The sequence below is a fragment of the Schistocerca cancellata genome, chromosome 9, assembly GCF_023864275.1.
Source record: "Schistocerca cancellata isolate TAMUIC-IGC-003103 chromosome 9, iqSchCanc2.1, whole genome shotgun sequence".
NCBI lineage: Eukaryota > Metazoa > Arthropoda > Insecta > Orthoptera > Acrididae > Schistocerca > Schistocerca cancellata.
Window position 1 is genome coordinate 62198566 of NC_064634.1, and position 25891 is coordinate 62224456.

The following is a 25891-nucleotide window of genomic DNA, read 5'->3' on the forward strand; positions in this document are numbered from 1 at the left end:
TTCCAAATATTCTGCCAATGAAGTGATCCAGTCACCTGCCTAAGTGTTCATTTCATTTCACATCCCCACGAATTGTTACATACAGGTATGTGTATAAGGTGTCTGCTAACAGTGGATCACTGCTATTGCAGTTATAGGGTACTACTTTAATTTCTCATTTGTTTGTGAAGTGCATAGTTTTACATTTCTGTATGTTTAAAGCACACTGTCAATCTTTGCACCAAGTATCAAGATCTGATGAATATTTGTGCAGACATTTGTCAGACAGTACTTCATTATAAAGAACTCCTCATTTGCAAAAAAAAATGTACCATTAATATTGTCCGTCCCGGTAATTAAAATACAACATGAACAGTAAGAGCCCCAATACAGTTTTCTGAGTTACTTCTATTTCTGTCAGTGACATGGCATACAAAATAATGTAATGCATCCTCCATATTCAGAAACCCAATATACCATATAATGATACTTTTGTTAATAAAGTAAAACAAAGTATAGGGCTACAGGTAGAGGGGTGCTGAATGAAACACGTCTGGCTGTCAGAGTAATACATGAAGCCTTCAATGACTACCATTGCAGAATATTGTCAAACGATCTTTCACAAAACTCAAAGAAATTCTATATGAAGATGGCATCTGTCCTTTCGGACACGTCCAAAAGAACAGATGCCATTGGTGACCATCCAGCTCTCTAGAATGAAATTACAATTAAATCAATACCATTAGCTGCTGACAGGCATTGATATACATCAACCAGGACAGTTGAAAATGTGTGCCGCGACTGGGACTTGAACCCAGGATCTCCTGCTTACATGGCAGACGCTCCATCCATCTGAGCCACCGAGGGCACAGGGGATAGTGCGACTGCAGGGATTTATCACTGGCGCGTTCCCCGTGAGACCCACCTTCTCAACTTATAGTCCACACACTACATTCGTAGTGCCCCTGCCATTATACCCATTACTCGCGGCAGACAATCCACCGAGTCCCATAAGAGTTCAGGTAAATCGTGTGCATCCGCACAGAAGAAGGTCATCAGCCGGTTAGCCTCAAACAATATGAAGATGGCATCTGTTCTTTCGGACATGTCCGAAAGAACAGATGCCATTGATGACTGTGGCTCAGATGGCTAAAGTGTGTGCCATGTAAGCAGGAGATCCTGGGTTCGAGTCCCGGTTGGGGCACACATTTTCAACTGTCCCCGTTGATGTATATCAACACCAGTCAGCAGCTAATGGTATTGATTTAATTGTAATTTCATTCTAGAGAACTGCACAGTCACCAACGGCATCTGTTCTTTTGGACATGTCCGAAAGAACAGATGCCATCTTCATATCGTTTAAGGCTAACCGGCTGATGACCTCCTTCAGTGCAGATGCACATGATCCGCCTGAACTCTTATGGGACTCTGTGGATTGTCTGCCGCGAGTAATGTGTATAATGGCAGAGGCACTACGAATGTAATGTGTGGACTATAAGTTGAGAATGTGGGTCTCACAGGGAGTGTGCTGGCAATAAATCCCTGCAGTCACACTATCCTCTGTGCCCTCGGTGGCTCAGATGGCTAGAGCGTCTGCCATGTAAGCAGGAGATCCCGGGTTTGAGTCCCGGTCGGGGCACACATTTTCAACTGTCCCTGTTGATGTATATCAACGCCCGTCAGTAGCTAATGGTATTGGTTTAATTGTAATTTCATAGAAATTCTGGTAGTATGTAAAGGCTGTTGGTGGCACCGAAATTAGTGTCCAGCCCCTAATGAATGAGACAGGAACTAAAACTGAGGATAGTAAAGTAAAAGCCAGAGTGTTTAACTACATTTTTAAATATTCCTTTACATAGGAAAACACAGGTAAATTGCCCCAATTTTGTCCCAGTACCACTGAAAAGATGAATGAAATAATTACTAGTGGTGTTGAGAAAAAGATGAAATTGTTAAAACTGAACAAAGCTCCAGGGCCCAACAGAATCAATGTCTGATTCTATACTGAATTTGTGGCCAAGTTTGCCCCTCTTCTAACTGTAATCTTTTGTAGATCCCTCAAACAAAAAAACCTTCCACAGTTCTTGGCAAAAAGCACATGTCACACCCATCTACAAAAAGTGTAGTAGAAGTGATCCACAAACCTATAGCTGAATATCCTTGACACTGATTTGTCGTAGAATCTTAGAATATATTTCGACCTCAAACATAACAATGTATTTTGAACAGAGTGACCTCCTTCATGCCAACCAGCACGGGTTCTGAAAACATCGATCATTTGAAACTCAAATCACACTTTTCGTCATATGACATACTTAAAGCTTTGGATCAAGGTAGTCAGGTAGATGCAGTATTTCTCGATTTCTGAAAAGCATTTGACTCAATACCACACCTACAGTTATTGTCAAAAGTACGATAATCGTATCAAGTGAAATTTGTTACTGGATTGAAAACTTTTTGGTAGGGAGGATGCGGCATGTTATCTCGGATGGACAGTCATTGTCAGATGTAGCAGTAGCTTTGGGTGTACACCGGAGAAGTGTGTTGGGACCTTAGCTGTTCTTGTTGCTTATTAATGACCATGTGGACAATATTAATAGCAACCCAGATCTTTTGCAGATGATGCAGTTATTCATAATGAAGTACTGTCTGAAAGAAGCTGCATGAATAGTCAGTCAGATCTAGATAACATTTCAAAGTGGTGCAGAGATCGGCAACTTGCTTTGAATGTTCAGAAATGTATAACTGTGCAGTTCATAAGATGAAAAAACAGAGTATCCTATGACTACAATGTCAATGAGTCACAGTTGGAATTTGCCAACTCATATAAATATCTGGGTGTAACACTGTGAAAATGAAATGGAATAATCACACAGGCTATGTTGTAGGTTAAGCATATGGTAGACTTTGGGGTTACTGGTACAATACTGGGGAAGTGCAATCAGTTTACAAAGGAGATTGCTTACAACTCACTTGTGCAACCCATTCTTGAATGTTGCTCAAGAGTGTGGGACCCATACCAAAAAGGACTAAGAGGGGATGTTGAACATACACAGAGAAGGGCAGCATGAATGGTCACAGGCTTGTTTGACACATAGGAGAGGTTACAACGATGCTGAAAAAACTGAATGGCAGACTCCTCAAGATAAGCATAGACAATGCCAAGAACGTCAACTAACAAAGCTTTTAACGGTTACTTTAGGAGTATACTACAAACCCCTACATATCACTCACATAGGTATCATGAGAGCAAGATCAGAATAATTACAGCATGCACAGAGGTATTCAATCATTCTTCCATTGCTCCACACGTGAATGAAACAGGACGAAACTCTAATATCTGTTACAATAGGATTCCATGCACTTCACAGTGGTTTGCAGAGTATGGATGCAGATGTAGATGTAGATATTCGGCCAATGAAGTGGTGTCAGTCACCTGCCTAAGTGACCATTTCATTTCACATCCCTACCAATTGTTGCATATAGTTTTATGTATAAGGTGACTGATTCTAAGTGTCAATCATTGCTATTGTAGTCAAAGGGCAGTTTTCTTTAGTTGTGAAGTGCATAATTTTACATTTGTGTGTGTTTATAGCAAGCTGCCAATCTTTACATCAATAATCAAGATATGACTGAATATTTGTGCAGCTTTTGTCAGACAGTACTTCATTACAGATAACTCCTCACCTGCAAAAACCATGTCATTAATATTGTCTGCCAGATCATTAAAATATAACATGAACGGCAAGGGTCCCATACAGTTCCCTGGGGGATACATGTGAAGTTACTTCTATTTCTGTCGATGACTCGAAGCACAAGATAACATGCTGCATCCTCCATATCAAGAAACCCAATACCTCACATAATTGTACTTTTGTTAATGGTTGGTGGTGTGGTGTAACAGGAAACCACAGAGAGAGAGTGTGTGTGTGTGTGTGTGTGTGTGTGTGTGTGTGTGTGTGTGTGTGTGTGTGTGTGTGTGTGAGAGCGCGCGCGCTCTGAGCATTCATTCGTAAGTAGGTGAGTGGTTGTTATCAATTTTAATTCATAACAACTACTCTTGAATTCCCATCACATTAAGTTAAAAATACTGTTTGTCCAGCTCATGCTTACACACCTATTAAGGACATTCTGCTCCTCTTTGGTAACCAATATTGCTAATATTTTTGAGTGTAGATTTCCTTGGATACTGTCATATTCAATAAAACCTATTCTGGTATGAACAAATTACCATATTTTGCAGACCATGGTTTCATTCACTGCTGCAGACGGCTTTCATCAACACAGCGCATTCACTTCATCACGATGAAGGTCACTTGCAACAGTGGCTGAAATGTTGGTCTATAAATCAACATGGCAACACAGTTGCATAGCTGTAATACTATTACTGTTAATGTTTATTTGCTGTAATAATGAAGATGGGATTCAGAGAAAAAAAAGAAAATTTAAAACTGAGGGCATGCATAGACCAATCAATATCCTGAAACTCAGCCTTATGTAAGGGACAGTCAAATGAAAATGAGATGACAGAAGAAAGTGGGTAAACTGTTTATTATTTCAAGAGCAATTGCCGTAACTTAAAACAGCAATCCTCCTGTGAGACAAGATGGTCAGAGCCTTCATGGGAAAAAAGGGTAAGAGATACGTACATAGGAACATGGAACGTGCGGAGCCTATACCAAGCTGGAGTCCTATGTCAGCTGCTAATGCAGGTAAACAACTACGGTATAAAAATACTGGCTTTCCTGGAAATTAAGTGAAAGGGAAGTAACTTAATGGACTTGGGATGTTTCACTATTTTCTATAGTGGCAGGAGGAGAATTATCTTTGGAACAGGTTTTGTGGTCTCTGAAAAACTGAAACATGCAGTGATGCGCTTCAAACAAATCAATGAATGGATGTCCATGTTATGATTAAGGGGGAAGTTTTTCAACACAACAATTATAAATGTACATGCACCCACACAGCACGCATGTGAACAATGGAAGGACGAGTTTTATAGCAAGGTAGAGCAGTTGTATGATCAGGCTCCCAAAAGTGATATTAAGATATTAATAGGAGACATGAATGCAAAACTAAGAGAAGAGGAGGCCTATATGCCAACTATAGGAAGACATAGCCTCCATGAAATATCAAATGACAATGGATTTAGGGTTGTAGATTTTGCTATAAGCAAAAACCTTACCGTCAGCTGTACATATTTCCCATACAAGAAATATACAAAGAAACATGGATGTCACCAGATGGACAAACTAGAAATCAGACAGGCAATCTACTGATTGATCGCAGATACGAATCGGACATAACAGATGTTAGGAGCCAACGTGGAGCTGCTGGCAGTTCAGACCATCATCTAGTAAGAATTAAGTATAGGCAAAGGATCTCACTATCAAGTAAACAAAAAGGCCACAAACAAAAGAGTTTTGACATTAAGAAATTGAAGTTAGAAGAAATACGGAGAGCATATCAGATGAAGAGGAGATTAAGAACAATACCAAGACACATCAAATGAACATATAGAAATAACATGAAAACGATGTAAGACTACAATCCTCCAGGCAGCTGGAGAGGTTTTGGGACATGTATGGGCTCAAAGGAAGGCAAATTGGTTTGATGAAGAATGTATGAGCATGTAGGAGCGTAACATAGCACGAATGAAATTATTTCAGACAAGAACTAGAGCAAATCTGAATGAATATAATGAGAAGGGCCGAGTAGCTAAGAGGGTTTGCAGACAGAAGAAAATAGCATTAGAAAAGAAAAATATGGAAGAAATTGAACCACAAGGAGAAGATAAGAGTATATGTGAAATGTACCAAAAGATTAAAGAAAGAAAGGTTGGGTTTCAAGCCAGAGCAAATATATGTAGGAGTAAAGAATGGGATTTGATAAGGGAGAGTAATAAAATATTTGACAGAGGGTCAGATTACTTCCAAGAGTTTGTGAACTCAGAAGCGGTAGGATTAGAACAAAAAGAACGGGTGGAATAGCTTATAATGGACCAGATGTCTTAACACCAGAACCCACACTGGAAGAAGTGGTGCAGGTTATTAAGACCTTAAAAAACAACAACGCACCTGGAGAAGATCAGATCCAGGCGGAACTTCTCAGATATGGTGGGGAAACACTGTGGGAGCTGCTAAATACTACATATAAAGTGCACTCCAAGATCCTAACTAGGATGCTTACTCCCTATGTGGAAGAGAGAATTGGAGACTATCAGAGTGGCTTCAGAAGAAATACGTCAACAACTGACCAAATATTCACTTTGTGCACACTATTTGAAAAATGTTATGAACATCAAATAAACTTACACCACTTTATATCAGTTTTAAACACATCTATGACAGCATCTCATAAGTGGCATTGCGGAATGTAATAGAAGAGCCTGGAATACTTAAGAAGCTCATTAAACTTACTATGATGACCCTCTGTAAAGTAAAAATAAATGGTGAAATCTCCTGAGAAGTGGAGTGAAGAAGGGACTGAGAGAAGATGACAATATCTTCTCACTGCTATTCAACATCTGCATAGAAAAAGTGATATGTCAGATAGAGTTAAATATAGGAGGAACCAATTTTAATCATTCACTGCAGTACCTGGCCTACGCAATGTGGAATTACTTGCACGAAACACTGCTGTGCTGGCCAATGCCTATCAACAACTGGAGAGAGACAAGAGAACTTGGCCTGGTAGTCAATGTCAAAAAGATCAAATATATGGTAATGACCAACCAAAAAAACCTAGCAAATCTCAGGATAGGCGATATGGAGTTTGAAAGAGTGAGAGACTTCAAGTACCTTGGATCGAATATCACAGAGACAAATGACATCAGCAGTGAGGTGAAAGCTAGAAATCAGCAGGCAACAGATGCTACTTTGCCGCATTATCCGTGCTCAGGCACTCGCTTCTATCACAAAAATCTAAAACCCTCATTTAAAAAATAATAAGAATAATAAGATGTGGATCATGACTGGAAACAATGAAAGGATTCTTAGCATTTGGGAGAGAAAGGTTCTACATAAAATATATGGCCCAATATACGATCAAGAAGGTTGGTGCCTCCAGAATGCAGAAATAGAATAACCTTTTGAAGAACCTGACATTGTCACTGCCATTAAAATAAGAAGACTCTCATGGGTAGAGCATGTGGTCAGAATGGAGGAAAGCAGGGCATGTAAGGAGATTTTTGATGGCAAGGCTGGAGGCAGATGACAGAAGGGACATCCCAGAAAGAGATGGGAGTCCGGAATTGAAAAAGACATGAAAAAGCTGGGTGTTAGAGGATGGAAACAGCAAGCCATGGACTGGATAGAACGGCAGGATATTGTGATGCAGGCCAACGCCCTTCAAGGGCTGTAGAGCCAAAAAGTAATTCCCACCATATTAAGTTAAAAATACTGTTTGTCTACTAAGGACATTCTGCTCCTCTTTGGTAACCAATATATTTTGCAGACCAAGGTTTCATTCACTGCTGTAGATGGCTTTTATCAAGGTGGTGCATTCACCTCACCATGATGAAGGTCACTTGCAAAAATGGCCGAAACATTCATCTATAAATCAACGTGGCCACACAGTGGCGTATTCACATGATTATTGCTATTAATATTTATTTGCTGTAACAATGAAGGTGGGATACAGAGGAAAAAGAAAATTTTAAACTGAGGGCATGTAAAGATCAAAAAATATCCTCAAACTCAGCTTTATATATGGGACAGTCAAATGAAAGTGAGACAATGGAAAAAAGTGAGTAAACTGTTTTTTTTTTTTTTTTTTTTTTTTTTGTGGTCTTCAGTCCAAAGACTGCAGCTCTCCATGCTACTCTATCCTGTGCAAGCCTCTTCATTTCCAAGTACCTACTGCAACCTACATCCTTCTGAATCTGCTTAGCATATTCATCTCTTTGTCTCCCTCTACAATTTTTACCCTCCGTGCTTCTCTCCAGTACTAAATTGGTGTTCCCTCGGTGCTTTAGAACGTGTCATACCAACCAATTCCTTCTTCTAGTCATGTTTCGCCACAAATTCCTCTTCTCCCCATTTCTATTCAGTACCACCTAATCTCCAGCATTCTTCTGTAGCACCACATTTCGAAAGCATCTATTCTCTTGTCTAAACTGTTTATTGTCCATGTTTCAATCCATACATGGCTACACTTCAAACAAATACTTTAAGAAAAGACTTCCTGACACTTAAATCGATACTTGATGTTAACAAATTTATCTTCTTTAGAAATGTTTTTCTACCCAATGCCAATCTACATTTTATATCCTCTCTATTTCGACAATCGTCAGTTATTTTGCTCCCCAAATAGCAAAACTCATCTACTACTTTAAGTGTCTTGTTTCCTAAACTAATTCCCTCAGCATCACCTGATTTAATTTGACTAAATTCCATTATCATTATTTTGCTTTTGTTGATTTTCATCTTATATCTTCCTTTCAAGACGCTGTCTGTTTTGTTCAACTGTTCTTCCACGTCCTTTGCTGCCCCTGACAGAATTTCAATGTCACCGGCAAACCTCAAGGTTCTTATTTCTACTCCCTGGATTTTAATTCCTACTCCAAATTTTTCTTTGGTTTCCTTTACTGCTTGTTCACTGCCTTCGTGGGAAAATGTTCACGATTGCCTATGGACCACGATTGTAGCCAGGTGTGCACATCTTTGTCCAAAGCAAATTGACAGCCACGATTGTCTTTCTTCAGCGCTCCAAATATATGAAAATCTCGCGAGTAGAGATCAGCTCACAGGTCGCCAAGATTGTTTCGCTTACACTGCAGAAGTTTCACTGGGAAGCCCATACACATCCCCCATACATACAGTCCTGATCTCTCCCCACATCATTTCAACATTTCTAGACCCCTTAAAAAAGACATTCATGGCCGTCAATTTGTTTCTGACTGAGGGGTGTATGCCTGGGTACAACCATGGTTCTGTAGGCAACTGCAAACATTTTTCCAGAAGGGCAGTGAACATTTTATCTCACTGTGGATAAATGTACTGACAGTTAGCAACATGATGGAAAGGACAGAATGCTGCGTATTGCATACATGGGTGTCTAGTGATGGACAGGCACAATGAAAAAGAATGCTGGAAATATTCAACATTCAGACCAAGTTCTTGAAGAGATGTAGAGAACACACACATTTTCATACCAGCATAACAAAAATGGCCTCATCTCTGGGCACTAAGGCCTGACTGCAACTGGGTCTGAGGTGACCAGCAATCTAGCTGGGATGCGTAGTGAAATGAAATACATGTGTAGCATATTCGACCACCTGGTGCACGTTGTTTTATCTGATGCTACTTTGACTACCTGCATGTTGACAATGACGAAATGGTGATCAGGACAACACAATGCCCAGTCCCCGAGTGAACAAAATCTTTCCCCCAGTCAGGAATCGAATTCGGGCACCTCACACGGCGTTCGACGGTCCTGACAGCTTAGCTACAGAAGCATACGAGATAGGTAATGAGGGTGCAGAAGAGGTGGGGGTTGGGAGGCTTAGGATAGCATGTTAAAGATGTAAGTACTGCCTGTGTGAGAGTGGAGGAACATGTTGGGTACAGGTTAGGACTGCTACACGCAGTGTCATGAGGCTGTGGTGGTGAGGAGGGAGGTGGGATGGAAAGTAGAGAGAAGAAGAGAAGGGGAAAGATCTTTGCAAGTGTGTTGGCAGGATAGAAGGTGTGTGTATAAAACTGGAATGGGGGCAAAGAAGGGGACAGGCACGTGGGGGCCAGGACTAGTGAAGGCTGATTACAGTGAGGTTAGAGGTAAAAATGGCCTGACAGAATCCCTGTCAAATTCATTTTCAGTTTTGCAGCAGTTAGACACTCTTAAGAATAATACACTATACATAACAATTAAAAAACAAAGAGTAAAACTGTGTCCTGTGGGTGGAAGAATGCAAAGATCACACTAGTCCTCGAGAAAGGTAGTAGCAGAACTGGTTCACAAAACTTTTATCCACTGCACTGATGGCCATCTGTTCTTGAATTTTACAATATTATGAGATAAACTGATTGCTACTCACCATATAAAAAAGATGTTGATTCGCAGACAGGCATACCAAAAAGACAGCTCAACATGTGACCTCTCAGCTGAAAGGCCTTCTTCTAAAGTAGACAACACACACACACACACACACACAAGCACTACTCGCACACCCACGACCACCGTGTCAGTCTGGCATCTGTGGCCAGAGACAGTGGTCGTGTGTGTGTGTGTGTGTGTGTGTGTGTGTGTGTGTGTGTGTGTGTGTGTGTGTGTGTGTGTGTTTTTGTCTCCTTTAGAAAAAGGTGTTTGGACCAAAAGCTCAGATGTTTAGCAGTCTTTTTCGTGGACCTGTCTGAGACACAAACTCATCTTTATATGGTCAGTAGCAATCTGTCCTTTTCATGATCCTGTCATCATTTCAGCCTGGATTTTCCAAGAAATTTTGTATCATATTCTGGGCTCAAACATCACAATGAATCTTGAGAAGAATGACCTCCTCCATGCCTACTGGCACAGAATCCAAAAACAGTGCTAATGTGAAACTCAACTCATGCATTTCTCACACGATATCTTGAAAGTCATGGCTTGAGACAGTAAGATAGATGTATTTGTTGACTCACAAAAGTAAGTGACTCAGCAGTACATAAGCATTTATTAATGAAAGTATGATCACAAGAGGGCATAAAGTGAAATTTGTGATTGGACTGAGGATATCTTTGTAGGAAAGATGCAGCATACAATGCAAAGTGGTGAGTCTTTGACAGATGTATAAGTAACTTCAGCCATGCCCCAGGAAAGTGTGACTAGATCCTTGCTGATCACTTTGTTTCTTAATTACTAGGCAGGCAATGCCAGGTGCAAAGATAGGCAATTTGTTTAAATGGTCAAACATGTAAAATTGTACACTTCACCAAATGAAAAAAAGTGTCATTTGACTACAGGATAACAACAAGTCACAGTTAGAATTTTAACTCAAACAAATACACGAATGAACCATTTTGTTATGATTTGAAATGGAATGATCACAGATTTGATAATGTCTGTAGAACAAAGGTCTGCAAAGCACTGGAAAAGAAGGGAGTGAAAAAGAGAAAACAAGCATAGTGGAGTATACGTACTTTGAAGTCCTAGCTGTATGGAAGCAGGAAGTTAAATGACAGATTGTTTCCAGCAAACAAGAGGTGTGAAACAGGGCAGTCCTTTTCATTGTGGTCTTGGATGAGATAAGGACTAAAGTGGCAGAAAAACTGGAGAAGACATGATAGAAGCAATGGTGTTGACAGATGACTTGATCTGAGTAAACAGGGAGGAGGAGATTCAGGAACAGGTTGATGCTTGGGAAGAAACTGTGAGACAGTATAAAACATAATTTAACATAAAAAAAGTGAGATCCTGGTTACATCTGGAAAGAAAGATAGACTAACTAGTGGAATAAGGATTGGAGGTGAATAACTGAGTAAATGAGAAAGAGATCAGTGAATGTGGAAAACAGGCAGAAGCATTCTCATGATGTGTTAGGAGTCTGGTTTGGAACAAAGGCATTAAAAAAAAAAAAAAAAGGAAGTGATATATAGAAATTACTGCATCCCAATACTGGTATATGCATATGAAACATGGATAATGAAGGAAAGAGATGTAAGCAGCGTACAGGCATTCAGAATGAAGTTCGTCAGAAGCAGGATATGAATAACAAGGAGAGAAGATGAGAAATGAAAGGGTAAGGGAAATAGTGAAAGAGGAATCCTTGCAAAGCAGGATAGAAACATCGCAAATTCGGAAGCGTCCGATCCCGGCCGTCTGTTTTGACCCATGACGTCACAAATATAGCGGAAACGACCATAAACTACGCTTCCAATATGGCGCATATAAAGTCGTTACGTGCACATTATGAGGACGAAAATACATCGAAAAACAAACACACACGTTCCACAAAAAGCCTAATGACGCTAACGGGACAATAGGGGGTTTTTTGGTGGGGACAAACTAAATATAAACAAATTTAGATACCCACCCCCATACAAAACCACGCAAAACATCGGAAAAAACCGACATCACAAAACTCCTCAAACTCAATATCATCTGGAATCGGACGCTTCCCTTGACCTATATAGCTCAACAGCAGCTCCCAACATTCACAGCCACACATTGGGATCGAACACTTGCCTTGACCTGTTATCCTTACATCTTCACATAGAGCCGTCCCTCGTCCTAGACGCCGGAACTTTAAGTAAGCCTCATTTCTTCACAACATACTGAACACTTCACGACTTCATCCAAAAATCCGAATAGTTGAAGAAATTTTATTAGAGAGAACGCACTGTCCCCCACCATAGCCGACAACCGAAAACTATTGACCCTCTAAGTCATATCCACACCTACCAGAGACAAAAAAAGCAATTTACCAAAATTCACACACGACGCCACACTCGTAAACTAAACCAAAAACATCACCTAACACCACCAGAGAGCACCACCGATCGCATCAAAACGACACCTACAAACACATCACTCTCACAAACTAAATTCCGCGCCGTCTTGACGTCACACACCACAACAGCCTTACGTCACGGGTCAAAGCCGACGGGTGGGATCGGACGCTTCGGTCGACCCGAAACATCAAGGCTAACATGGTATGGGCACTTAAAGAGAATGGAAAACGAGAGGATTCCCAAGAAGATACATGAAATGGAGATGCAAAGGAAATGACCAAGAGGAAGACCAAGGCTGAAAGGTGTGGAGGAATGTGGTAAAAAAGGAGACGGGGACTGGGCCAGAATGAACACAATAATGGTGGGAAAACAGGACTAAACGGCAAGGCTTATGTTCCCAACATACCAAGCCTGAGGCTGGAAACTATTCAAGATAACAGGACTAATGGTGTATATATGCATCTATATATAAAGAAAGGCACAATGAATAGTCACAACTATGTTTGGCACATGGAAGAATATTAGAGAAATGTTGAAAAAACTGAACTGGTAGATACTTGATGATAGACAAAGGAAGGAACAGTGAAGACAAACAAAGACTAATGACAGTGTGATGTATTTATAATGTCATTCTTCCCATTCTCCAAATGCAAATCGAATGGGACAAAGCAGTATCAAGCGGTACAAAGAGTAATACTTTCAGCTAAGTCCTTCACAGAGGTTTGCGGAGCATGTATGCAGATGCAGAACTTTGGCAGGAACTGTAGTATTAACTCTGAGTACCACTGAAGCATCTATTTTACAGCCATAACAAGATTGTTTCCCAATCATGTCCCTGAAAACGTTATTGCACTCCCAGTGGTGTTCACTCTATACTAGAAGAAAGGTTCTGCGATTTAAAACATTAAAATTGTGCACTTCACAAAGTGAAGCCATCTAATTGAATGTGTGACAATACAAGCAAAAGCCTATGTACAACAACTGTCACTGCAGTGATGATCAAGTGACAAGTGACTAGTGACTACGGCCAACTCAACAACAGTAAGTAAACCACACAGGACAGAGACAGGAGAACTCCAATATCTGTTCTTTGTGGCCTGTTTACTGTTGTTGAGTAGGGCAAAGTGACACTTTGATCTTCATTGCAGGGGCTTTTTCTTTTTACAAAGAAATAAAAACATACTTATTAATCTTCCTACTGCAACTTATGATGGAGCTACAACCATTTATTTCAATCTTTTTTTGTTTTACAATTATTGCCGTTTAATGAAATACTGACAGTCCATTCAGTCTTGGCTAGTCAACGATGTGGCATTGATCATGACTAGTTATAAAGATCTATGGAACGAAAGAAATTTCAAGCTCTGCAGCTTAGAGGAAAACTTACATTTTCAAGGAAATTCCATACATTATATGGATTAGTATAAGGGTTTGACAGCATTATGGCAACATCTGGTTCTCTATGTGTAAACATCTGTTACACTGTCATAATTAGCACTTCCACAGAATTTGTTATTTACCTTCTGGAAATGTTTATGATATTTCACAGCATAGTTGTTCCGACCTGGCTTTTTCTAAATATGCATATTTATTACATGCCTAAGACAAGTTATATAAGTATGTGGTTGGTTAATAAAGGAACATTAATTTCGCACGTATCTTCGGACGAAAACCACATCTTTTGAGTGAGGACCACATACGCCTGCTCCTATTCATATTTGCATATGCGAACCTAGAAGAAGAAAATTTGAAGGGCAAGAGGATTTATTAGTACTAAAAGTTTTACCTCAAATCCCCGTCCTTTGAGCCTAGAAATATCCACTGTTCGTCTGTTCTTTCATCTTCTGCCACGACTGTCTGTATGGCCTTACCCACAAGGCCGGTACCACCTGTCACTAAAATAACTTTTTTGTCTCCTGACATACTTCTTCCTCGCTATCTGGAAAATTAAAGATTCTCGTATACGTTCCTGACCATCTATGTATAAGTTTTCTGCGTGAAAGTGAATACGTCGGCTATGCGTGTACTTACGTGTAAAGATAAGGAACACTTGCAAATAATCTTACATGTAAACAGCAGTGTTTATTATGCTTGTGATTAGTTACGGATTGTCAACACTTCTCAGCAAACATAAGAGTTTACAGATTGTGAGCTTTATGCACCAATAATAAATTTTACACTGACCTGCTAGAAAAACCACAAACAGTTCTCCCAAACATCAAACAACTAAATTGCAGACTGCAGAGTGCAGACGACGTGGGTAGCACTGTGATCTGTGACGCTACACTACAACATGAAAGAAAACTTTGAAGTCAAATTAAAAACAAAATTATGCATCCTGTTAAGTCGACCTCGCAGTTATTAAACAGTTTTCTTTCAGAATCGTCAATTCGATTTGCAAATTTCATTCATGAAATAACAAATAAAAAGTAAATGGGATGCACAAAAACAAATAATTTAGAGTCAACAGCGGTCTGTAATGGTAGCGAGTTAGTTGCTATCTCTGGAAAGCCCGCCAAATATGATTTGCTAATTAGATTTGCTGAGAGAACAAGTAGAACAGTCCCTCACTTTGTGTGGCCACATCATTTTCAGCTCAATATGCATATTTACATGGAATCATAAGGGGACAGGTAAATGTTAAGTATTAGACAGCTTCCATAGGTTGGAAATTTGCATAGCTACGCTGTTATATCAGAAGTGTTTAATGTGTTTCCGATTCGTTAGCCTTACGTTAGTAGAGGAGTTATAAATTGTTAAACGGTAATAAATTTTTGTATATTTATTTGTACTGTTCGCTGATGGTAAGGCTTTCGATTCTATTGTGACTTATTTTATTCACAAAACTCTAGAGCAGACTACTTAGATTGTAGCTTGAAAACGTAGACTGAAGGAAATACGTGTATTACTTTTTACAGTATCTAAAATTAACAGACTTTGAACGCGGAATGGCAGCTGCAGTTAGACGCATGGGATATTCTTCTTCTTCGGCACTACAGCCCTTGGTGGGCCTTGGCCTCCTCAACAATCTTCCTCCATATCTCTCTGTTCTCAGCTTTTTTTCTTCCATCCACGGATCCCCATCTTGGCAAGGTCAGCCAGCACATTGTCCATCCATCTAGCTCTTGGTCTGCCCTTCCTTCTGGAGGAATACAGTCTTGCATTCATTATTCGTTTGGACACCCTGTCTTCCGTCATCCTCTCCATATGTCCTTACCAACGTATTCTTTGAGATCTGATAAATTTCACTATCTCTTTCCCTTGTATAAGTTCTTGTATTTCATCCCAGCTAGCACTCAAGCTTATTTCAAGGTTGATATTGAGTTTAGGTTCAGTTGAAAATTCAAGATTGAAAAATCAACCTGTTACACAGTTCACATCAAGCTGTGAAAATTTAGCTTGAATTAAAATAATTTTCCCAAGCTTGAAATAAACTGTAATTTCCCTGGAAGCCTGTACAGCAGATGCGCGCGCAGCATAGCTTCCATAGACGTCCACAGGAAGCGCCACAAGCGTTTATAAGCCTTGCACTGACCCTGCTAGGTTTACGGCCATTTTACTTTTGTGACGCGCGTTAATGATTGTTGACTGTTGTGAAGTTTGTTTTATACTGGAACATAGTTCAGTAAGTGTGTGGCCTCTCCTGCCTTACTGCTACACCGGGTCTGAAGACGATATATAGTGTATTATAGGTACGTTGGTGCATTTTTCTCTAATGGTACGTTAATATTACAAATGTTAAATATTCTTACGTAACGTAAAGAAATATCATATTACAAGACGTTCAGCAAAAAGAGGTCATTTTAAACTAGCTCTCTAGTACGTGCCACCAATAAATTAAAACTTAATGTTATTTTACCTTTTTAAAATTTCGCCTTTTTTTTGTTCTTTTACATTTCAGTTCCACTGAACTGGTAATTTCTGAAATTCATTTCGATTTCATCTTTTATTTCATTTTGATTCCGTTTCACTCGCCAAAAAATAATTGTGGGTAGAATAAAACGTCTACATTTTTCTAAACGGTAGTTTCCTTATAAGCTTACAGTATGAGGTGTATATGGCTAACATTTTCTTTTACCTGTTACAGGATCATCATACCAGCAGAAGTCAGCGATATTTGATCCTGCTCTGGTCTGTGTGCTGAGGCCGGAGGGGCTTTAGAATAATTAAATTTTAAAATAAAACAATTTTAAACACTTTGAAAATAAAAAATTTTAAACATACATGTCTTGATAATTTTTTCACACCATTTCCATTCTGATATTTATTTAATTAATTAGGTTCAATAAATTCAGGTTAAGAATTATATAGCTTAAAACAAGCTGTAAATATCAGGCTGTATTCCACGTGTGTAGATACAGCTGGAGCCACACTTGATAAGTCAAGCTTGAAATATAGCTTGAACTCTGCCAACTTTGATGTTTGTTTCAAGCTTGAATCCAACTAACAGGCCTGAATATTCCAGCTTTGATCAAGGTTATATACTTGAACTTTACATCTGGAAACAAGTTTGAAACCGGCTTACTGTGCTATCTGGGATGGTTGTATCTCACTCTCATACCTTCTGCCTCTCACACAGGCTCATAGATTTTTCGCAAGATTTTCCTTTCAAATACCCTTAGGCTGTTATTGTCTGCTTGTGTCGTTGTCCACGTTTGTGATCCATATGTGGCAATGTGCCGCGCAAGGGAGTAGTATACTCTCAGTTTATTTGTTCTTGTAATCAGCCATTTTGGAAATCATTAGCGACTTCAGTGTTCTGAGATCCACAGCGACATGAATGTGTCGAGAATACCAATTTTCAGGCATAACCTCTCACCACGGACAACGCAGTAGCCCACGGCCTTCACAGTGCTGCCCAGAGCAGCGGAGTTATCGTAGAGCTGTCAGTGCTAACAGACAAGCAACACTGCGTGAAATAGCCGCAGAAATCAATGTGGGGCGTATGACGAACGCATCCGTTAGAGCATGTGGCGAAATCTGGCGTTAGTGAGTATATGATAGAGCAACAGACAACCAACACGAGTACCTTCGCTAACAGCATGACGTCGCTGCAATGCCTCTCCTGGGATCATGACCATAATTTGGACCATAGACTACTGGAAAAGATAAGAGCTGATGGTAGGGTTCGTGTGTGACACAAACCCCATAAAGCCATGGATCCAAGTTTTCAACAAGGCACTGCGATAGCTGGCGATGGTTCCATAATGGTGTGGGCTGTGTTTACATGGAATGTACTGGGTACTCCTGTCCAACTGAACCAATCATTGACTGGGAATGGTTATGCTAAGCTACTTGGAGACCATTTGCAGCTATCACAGACTTCATGCTCCCAAACAACATATGATGTCACTAGCCCACAATTGTTCACGATTGGTTTGAAGAACATTCTGGACAATTTGGGTGAATGATTCGGCCACTCAGATCACCCGACATGAATCCCATCGAGCACTTAATGGTACATAATCAGGGGCCAATCCGTACACAACATCCTGCACCAGCAACACTTCCGCAGTTATGGATGGCTATAGGGGCAGCATGAATCATTATTTCTTCGGCGTCTTCCAACGACTTGTTGAGCCCATGCCATGGCGAATTGTGCAGTATGTCGGGCAAAAGGGGCCCGGACACGACATTAGTAGGTATCACATGACTTTTATCACCTCATGTACTGTACAAGAACCATAGAATCATTGTCTTCTGCTGCCAGTTACTAATCATTTCAGTGATGGTACATTGAAACAACCATTGTTGGCTGTCTACCCCTGCATAAAACCTCAGTTTACTTATTTTTACTGTTGTAATGTATGCTAGCACTTTCCATCCTGAATGCTGTTATGTAAATGTAAATGAAATGGAATTACCTGACCAGTTGTTGTACCACCATTAGAACCAACACAATAGACTCAGGTCTGCAGCAGACTTAACAACCATGGTCACACGATCGTGTGGGTTAGAGTGAAAATATCCAGAGATAGTGTGTGTGTGTGTGTGTGTGTGTGTGTGTGTGTGTGTGTGTGTGTGTGTGTGTGTGTATGAGAGAGAGAGAGAGGGAGAGAGATATGCTCTCCACATTGCATTACACATTTCTTGTTTTGTATTCTACTGCAGTAGTTACCAGTGGAAGAAACTCACCAAACAGGTGAGGCCAAGCCAGGAAAAAGACGAGACACTAAGTGTGATGGTGAATTGGCATCTTCTAATAGAACAATAGTGTGTGTCGTCTGGATTCTGGATGAACAGGTCTTTGTGCGCCAGTTGGTCAAATGATAGTATGTGGACTTTTGTAGTCATTATTATTATTTTGTCTTAAAAGTTCTTCTCTGTAGATTTTCCCCACTTAAATAGTATAACACTTTTTTTCATTACTAACACATTTGAAATTACATTGGAATATTAACTGCTTTGTTCATGTGACTTCATGTGCAATATTCGATCTGTTCTTTTATACAGATAACAGACAAAGGAAAACAGTAAATAAATAATTAAAACACATCCTGGCGCATAAGTCTGAAGTTCGGTGTTGTCAGCTTGTTATTTAGCTAGCTCGTCCAACTTGAGTGGGCTAGGAATTGCATTGACCCTGCAGAGATAATCTGCTACCACACTGTCTATCCCCCATATAAGTCTAATGTCCGTAGAATAGCGACCAATGATGTCCATATGGCGAAATCTCCGTGGAAGGAGGTCCTCTGCTGGGCTTCGGATTGCGTCAGCAAGTGGCTTATGATCCATAGAAATCGTGACAGCATGTCCTTCATTGTTGTCGTGAAAGTATCTCAGTGCCTCATATACCACAAGTAACTCTCTGTCAAACGATGATCGCTTACACTGAGAGGATGCAAGTTTCTCCAAGAAGAATCTAAGGAGATGAGTAGAGTTGCCGACGTGTTGTTGAAACACACCGACAATCGATGTGTTGCTCACATCAACTGTGATGGAAATGCTTGCATCTGGTATTGAGTGTACAAGGGTGATGGCATTTGTTAATACCATTTTGAGGTTGTCAAACGCTGAATCATTTCCTCTGGCCATGACTTCTTACATAGAGTCTTGTTGCCTGCCACAACTTGGATGAGGAGTATAGGAATGGTGGGGTATATGATAGGTGTTTACGGTAAAAACTGACCGTGTTGATAAAATGGCGCAACTCGCGATAGCTGACGGGTAGTGGAAGGCCCTTAATGAGCTCGATATGGTCAGAGGTTGGAGTAATTCCATCGGGCGTTACAGTGTGAGCAAGGAAAGTAACATTTGTGCTGCAAAACTGAGATTTGTCAGTGTTTATTTCAATGCTGTTGGCAGATAGGGCAGCTCGTACCTAATCGACGTGTTGTTTATGCTCCTTGTCTGAGGAGCGAAATATTAAGATGTCGTCAACATAGGTGTAACAACGTGAGAGTGCCAACAAGAAGGAATCAATTAAGTGTTGCCCAGTTTTAGCCAAGTTCTTGAGACCAAATGGAATATAACAGAGTTCAAAGAAACTGAATGGAGTAATGATTGTTGTTTTGGGAACGTTGTTGTTAAACCTGGACGCCTCCCAAAAATCGAGTACGCTAAACACTTGTGCCCCATTGAGGAGTTGCGTGAAATCCTGAATATAAGGGCTAGGTAAAGTGTCAATGATAATGCATGCGTTCAGCTGGCTACAGCCTGCACAAACAGAATGAAAAGTCTTTCTTAGACACATGGTGAATAGAACAAGACTAGTTACTGTCTGGTGGCTGGACAATCCCAGCAGATAGCAGTTTGTTAACAACAACATTCATGTGGCTAAACTTGTGGGTAGTAAGGCAACAAGCCTTACAATGCACGCTAGGACTGTCCATTGTGTTCATCCTATAGCAGGCACCGTTAGTGACCACTCCTACCTGTACTTCCATCACACCATGGGAGTAATACAATGTCTTCAATGTGGGCCACTGAGTCATTGGACAGGGGAGTGGGAGGGGAAATGTCACTAACCTTCATTTCTGGTGGCTGAGGTTCCGTTGGCTGCATGTTGGTAGCAGTTAGCATGGCGCCGCCATACATGAAGAGTGAGCCAATGAGGTTATGTTGTGTGTGGCATATAAACGCCAAATTTTCCATCAAGGTACTGACCATCTGTGTGAGCTAGACATAGTGAGCTCACATGTCGTCGACCTCGGATTGCTTGGGGAGAGGGGGTGGGGGAACTCGACAAATAGGAACGTGTCACAAGGTGAAGGAACAGCATTTGTGGGTTGGCCGAAGGAGCCAAGTATATCGGACCTGGTACCGTGGAGTAGTAGGGTAGTGGTTCATAGATGCAGCATCAGACCAAAGTTTTTGGAAGTTGATGTCTATGAACGGTTCTTTGGCTATATAGAACGTTCACTGAAACACTTTATCAGTTGTAAAGTGAACACGAAGGTCAGTAGTGCTGTGCATGTTGACGAGGAAAATACTGGCAGCACATAATGATGGTTAAGCAGACAGAGGTTGTGTGTATGTGAGATTGGGTGGAATAACACTTGCATCTGCTCCGCTGGGTGTGGAGCATGGGGTGGGGTAGCTGTGTTGTCCTTCTCACCCCTCCTAGTGGCTGTGGTGTGATGGGTGAGTGTTCATATGAAGTTCATGGCTGTCTGGGTTCTGGCGGTGGTAGTTCGAACTGGTGGCTGCCAGGTGACAGCGTGCTGTCTTCTTGTGCAGATAACCTTGCGCCACCACTGTCGCCAGAGAACAGAGGAGAAGGGCGCGCACTGTTAACAACCTCACTCCCCACCCCCGAAACGACAGCCATTAGAGGCTGCCTGTGTCTTATAATTCTGAGGGTCTTGTCAGAAAAATGGAGCTTCATCTCAACAGGCTAAGATCCATGTGATAAGAGCTGGAGCTGTAGTTCATGAGGGAGCTTAGCCAACCAGAAAGTTAACAGTTCAATGTTTGGTATATATTCAGTATCAGTGAGAGCACATAGATGACACCTGAGATGAGAGGGTGTCCTGGATCCCACATGCTCATTGTGGGTGATGTGGTTGATGGCTTCATCTGGGGGTCGCAACATGCTCTCTATGGTGGTTGATTTTGACGTTTCGTACTTGGGACACTCTGGTGGCGATAGTAGCAGATCACTGATTTGGTCTACATAGTTGTGCAGGTGACTGATCAGGCAAATAAATCGAGTGTCATCATCCAGGATACTATGCAAATTGAGAAGCTTGTCGAGTAAAAAGAATCAACTCTGGGGTTATCCTTTCGTAAATGTAGAAGCTTAGGGACGCTACCTGCTTGTATTTTGCTGAATGTTCATAGTGTGTATGATTGGTCTCAGTGAAAAGCATGGTGCAGTGGACGGGTGCTGTTGTGAAGAAACTGCGACTATAGGCTCGAGATCTCGATCGAAGGGGCCATGCGGAGCTATAGCACTGCCCACGATCTGGAGCAATATTTGCTGGTGCAGACGAAACGACCGATGTCGTCTGTTTGCAAAACGGAGCATGTTCGAAAGGCTAGACAATCTCAGATACTGTATACACTGGGTATTGTTCACTTAAATGGCATACATATGTTGATACTGCAGCACATGTGGTATTGCTTGTATGGTCACTTTACCACAGCTAGCAGTAACATTTGACTTTGATGCAAGCAAACTGAATGATACTGGAGCTACTGGTGTGAACCAGCGGTCAGCGTGACCACGTGTTCGTCGTGATGCTGGCATACATGTTTCCCGTCATGGTGGCGTCGCATAGCTTATACGCTCCTGGAAATTGAAATAAGAACACCGTGAATTCATTGTCCCAGGAAGGGGAAACTTTATTGACACATTCCTGGGGTCAGATACATCACATGATCACACTGACAGAACCGCAGGCACATAGACACAGACAACAGAGCATGCACAATGTCGGCACTAGTACAGTGTATATCCGCCTTTCGCAGCAATGCAGGCTGCTATTCTCCCATGGAGACGATCGTAGAGATGCTGGATGTAGTCCTGTGGAACGGCTTGCCATGCCATTTCCACCTGGCGCCTCAATGGACCAGCGTTCGTGCTGGACGTGCAGACCGCGTGAGACGACGCTTCATCCAGTCCCAAACATGCTCAATGGGTGCAGATCCGGAGATCTTGCTGGCCAGGGTAGTTGACTTACACCTTCTAGAGCACGTTGGGTGGCACGGGATACATGCGGACGTGCATTGTCCTGTTGGAACAGCAAGTTCCCTTGCCGGTCTAGGAATGGTAGAACGATGGGTTCGATGACGGTTTGGATGTACCGTGCACTATTGAGTGTCCCCTCGACGATCACCAGTGGTGTACGGCCAGCGTAGGAGATCGCTCCCCACACCATGATGCCAGGTGTTGGCCCTGTGTGCCTCGGTCGTATGCAGTCCTGATTGTGGCGCTCACCTGCACGGCGCCAAACACGCATACGACCATCATTGGCACCAAGGCAGAAGCGACTCTCATCGCTGAAGACGACACGTCTCCATTCGTCCCTCCATTCACGCCTGTCGCGACACCACTGGAGGCGGGCTGCACGATGTTGGGGCGTGAGCGGAAGACGGCCTAACGGTGTGCGGGACCGTAGCCCAGCTTCATGGAGACGGTTGCGAATGGTCCTCGCTGATACCCCAGGAGCAACAGTGTCCCTAATTTTCTGGGAAGTGGCGGTGCGGTCCCCTACAGTACTGCGTAGGATCCTACGGTCTTGGCGTGCATCCGTGCGTCGCTGCGGTCCGGTCCCAGGTCGACGGGCACGTGCACCTTCCGCCGACCACTGGCGACAACATCGATGTACTCTGGAGACCTCACGCTCCACGTGTCGAGCAATTCGGCGGTACGTCCACCCGGCCTCCCGCATGCCCACTATACGCCCTCGCTCAAAGTCCGTCAACTGCACATACGGTTCACGTCCACACTGTCGCGGCATGCTACCAGTGTTAAAGACTGCGATGGAGCTCCGTATGCCACGGCAAACTGGCTGACACTGACGGCGGCGGTGCACAAATGCTGCGCAGCTAGCGCCATTCGACGGCCAACACCGCGGTTCCTGGTGTGTCCGCTGTGCCGTGCGTGTGATCATTGCTTGTACAGCCCTCTCGCAGTGTCCGGAGCAAGTATGGTGGGTCTGACACACCGGTGTCAATGTGTTCTTTTTTCCATTTCCAGGAGTGTATGTGTCGTAGAAAGTCCATGTGGAATAGAAAGTACAGCATAATACGTGTCTGTCAGCTCTGCCAATGATGGCACTGTGACTTTGCAGTTGTATCCAGGCATGGAACACGGGAACACGTGTGCTGATGGTGACTCTGCTGATGGTGATCCATTCTCTGTTAACATGAACCATCACAGAATCAGAATCAGAATGAGTAATGTGAGATGAATAACTTGGCAATTCCTCTTGTCGTCAACCATATGGGTGTTAACATTTCTTTTTGTAATACCAATATAAACATAAGAGCAATTACCGCCTGGGACACACTAATAAATCGGCTGTAGCGGAACATCTTTACCAAGATGGTGATCATGAAATAAAGTTCAGTGCGACGAGCGTCACATCGAAAATACAGCATTATCATGTGAACGTCTGTAGAGAGGCTATTAAGATTTGTTAACACTGTAATAATTTCAGCAGATAAGAGACAGGTGTTAAATTAGATAAAATTTGGATGATAACATTAAAAATAAGAATGACAATCGATTACTTTCAATCGAGAATGTTGACATTACTAGTGATAATCTCATAGCTGATTTCACATGATGGACTGTACCCTCTAGACTGCCCATATATTCTGCAATCCCTCGAGTTCTGGCAGGCAGCTTTACCTCTGAAAACCTCTCCCGCAGTTGGAGGAGAAATGTTAGGAGAAAGTTTTATACATTAACCACAGCCTATTATCACGGAACTTTAAGTGAAGGAAACAGAATGTTCTGTATGTAAGGAAGACATGACTAGAACCATGTCCAGAACCTTCCTCTTGCTTTGAATTCTTACTCTCCTTTAAACTGTCAAAAAACTTTCCAGCTCTGTGTTGATAACCTTATTTTCTATCTGAAGTTTGCTTCTCTTGGGACTGTTGTTCTCTCACTTTATCTCCACTTTCAGCAGCTTATAGGTGGAGCACACATCTCTCATCTGTTCTTGGTCAACTAAATAAAGACTTAAAAATATTCCACAATTATGAGTGAAAAATACATATTTCAGTCACTTATAAGAACCATTCTTATTTTCGATCTTCCTTAAACAGAACTCTCACAGCCAGTTTTATGAAATTTAAGCACTCTTGTCGTTCATTTATACTTCAAAATTTGTGGCTAACTAAATAACATAACAGCCCATATCCTGGAACCTGCTGTTATGCAATTGCTAATATTTTCTTCAGTCTATTACATAGTGTTTCTAGCAGAATGTCGTCATTTTGCACTTTCTTTGGAGCAAGACCAACCAAGATGTCAATGTCAGTCTTAAGTGCTTTTAATCAAAGAGGGCACTCGTGTTGTTTTGCAGTTCAGGGCATCAATCGCTGGCATTACTTCATTGCTCCAGCATTTTGATAAACTGTTCTTAGAAAGAGGACGAATTCTTTTACCTACTTTATAAATAACAGCGAAGGTGCACCACTAGGGATAGAGTCACATTTACGTCACTGAGCGATTTTGATGGATTATGTATTCTGTTATGAATTATATATGTCATTATACTGTTTGTATGTTGATTGAAAGAGTGGAGCATCATGACATCCTTCCCAATGAAATGATATCTGCAGTAATCAAATGGATAGGCACCTTAACAAGTTTCAAAACCAGAAAGTTATTCCCATTTCATTGGTGATCGGTGCCACAGCATGCATGAATTCTTTAGGAAAAAGTTAGGTAGGTATTTAAGAAAGTTAGGTAGATATTTAAGAATTTACTTACATGCATGCTGCATATTTTGTAAGTATCTTTTTGACAACAGTATTTTTTACTGACAGAGTGTATAGTGTATGCTATGTATCAAATTTCTATATATGATAAGTTCATTGAAGCTGTTATCTGAAACTCTGTAATTGAATTACAAATTTAATACTTGTCAACTGCTTCCACGTGTTCTTTATGTAAACAAGAATATAGTGTCAGATACATTGTATCTGGTATGAGGAAACTACAATCATTCTCTTTAGTTTGCATGCCCTATAATGTCTTCATTTATGTGTTTGACTATTGTAATTGATGTAAAACTCGTCAACTGGTTACACATATTGTCTTGCAAATTATATAGCCTTAATATTACATTCTTATACAAAAAAATTGTCTTATCCTGTATCTTACTACACATATCTCTAAAAATTATAAAAGAGCACCTACAAAACATGTGACATTTGCATTAAATTTGTGGACTGATGACATACATTGAAATGGGAACAGAAGAATTCTATTACTTCTCAAATCTTGTTTACATAATACATTATTACATCAATAAGACAGAGGCTAAAAGCTGGTTCACACAATGGAATGGAATGACAAGTGA

General features: G+C 41.3%; 1 protein-coding gene and 1 non-coding gene across 4 annotated transcripts in view; one reads left to right on the forward strand and one right to left on the reverse strand.

Annotated features, from left to right (window-relative positions):
- LOC126100970 (GDP-L-fucose synthase) overlaps positions 1-14749 on the reverse strand; it is a 37917-nt gene extending 23168 nt beyond the window's left edge. The window contains exons 1-2 of one of the 3 annotated variants that reach the window (XM_049911632.1): positions 14592-14749; positions 14194-14346 (exon numbers count right to left, since the gene is read on the reverse strand). In XM_049911632.1, coding sequence (XP_049767589.1) covers positions 14194-14330 — 137 coding nt within the window. In that variant the 5' untranslated portion in view covers positions 14331-14346; positions 14592-14749. The other 2 variants (XM_049911633.1, XM_049911634.1) reach the window with 2 other exon arrangements.
- On the forward strand, positions 1544-1618 carry Trnat-ugu (transfer RNA threonine (anticodon UGU)). The gene has a single exon. It is a non-coding gene; the product is annotated as a tRNA-Thr (tRNA).
- Positions 14750-25891: the final 11142 nt, after the last annotated feature.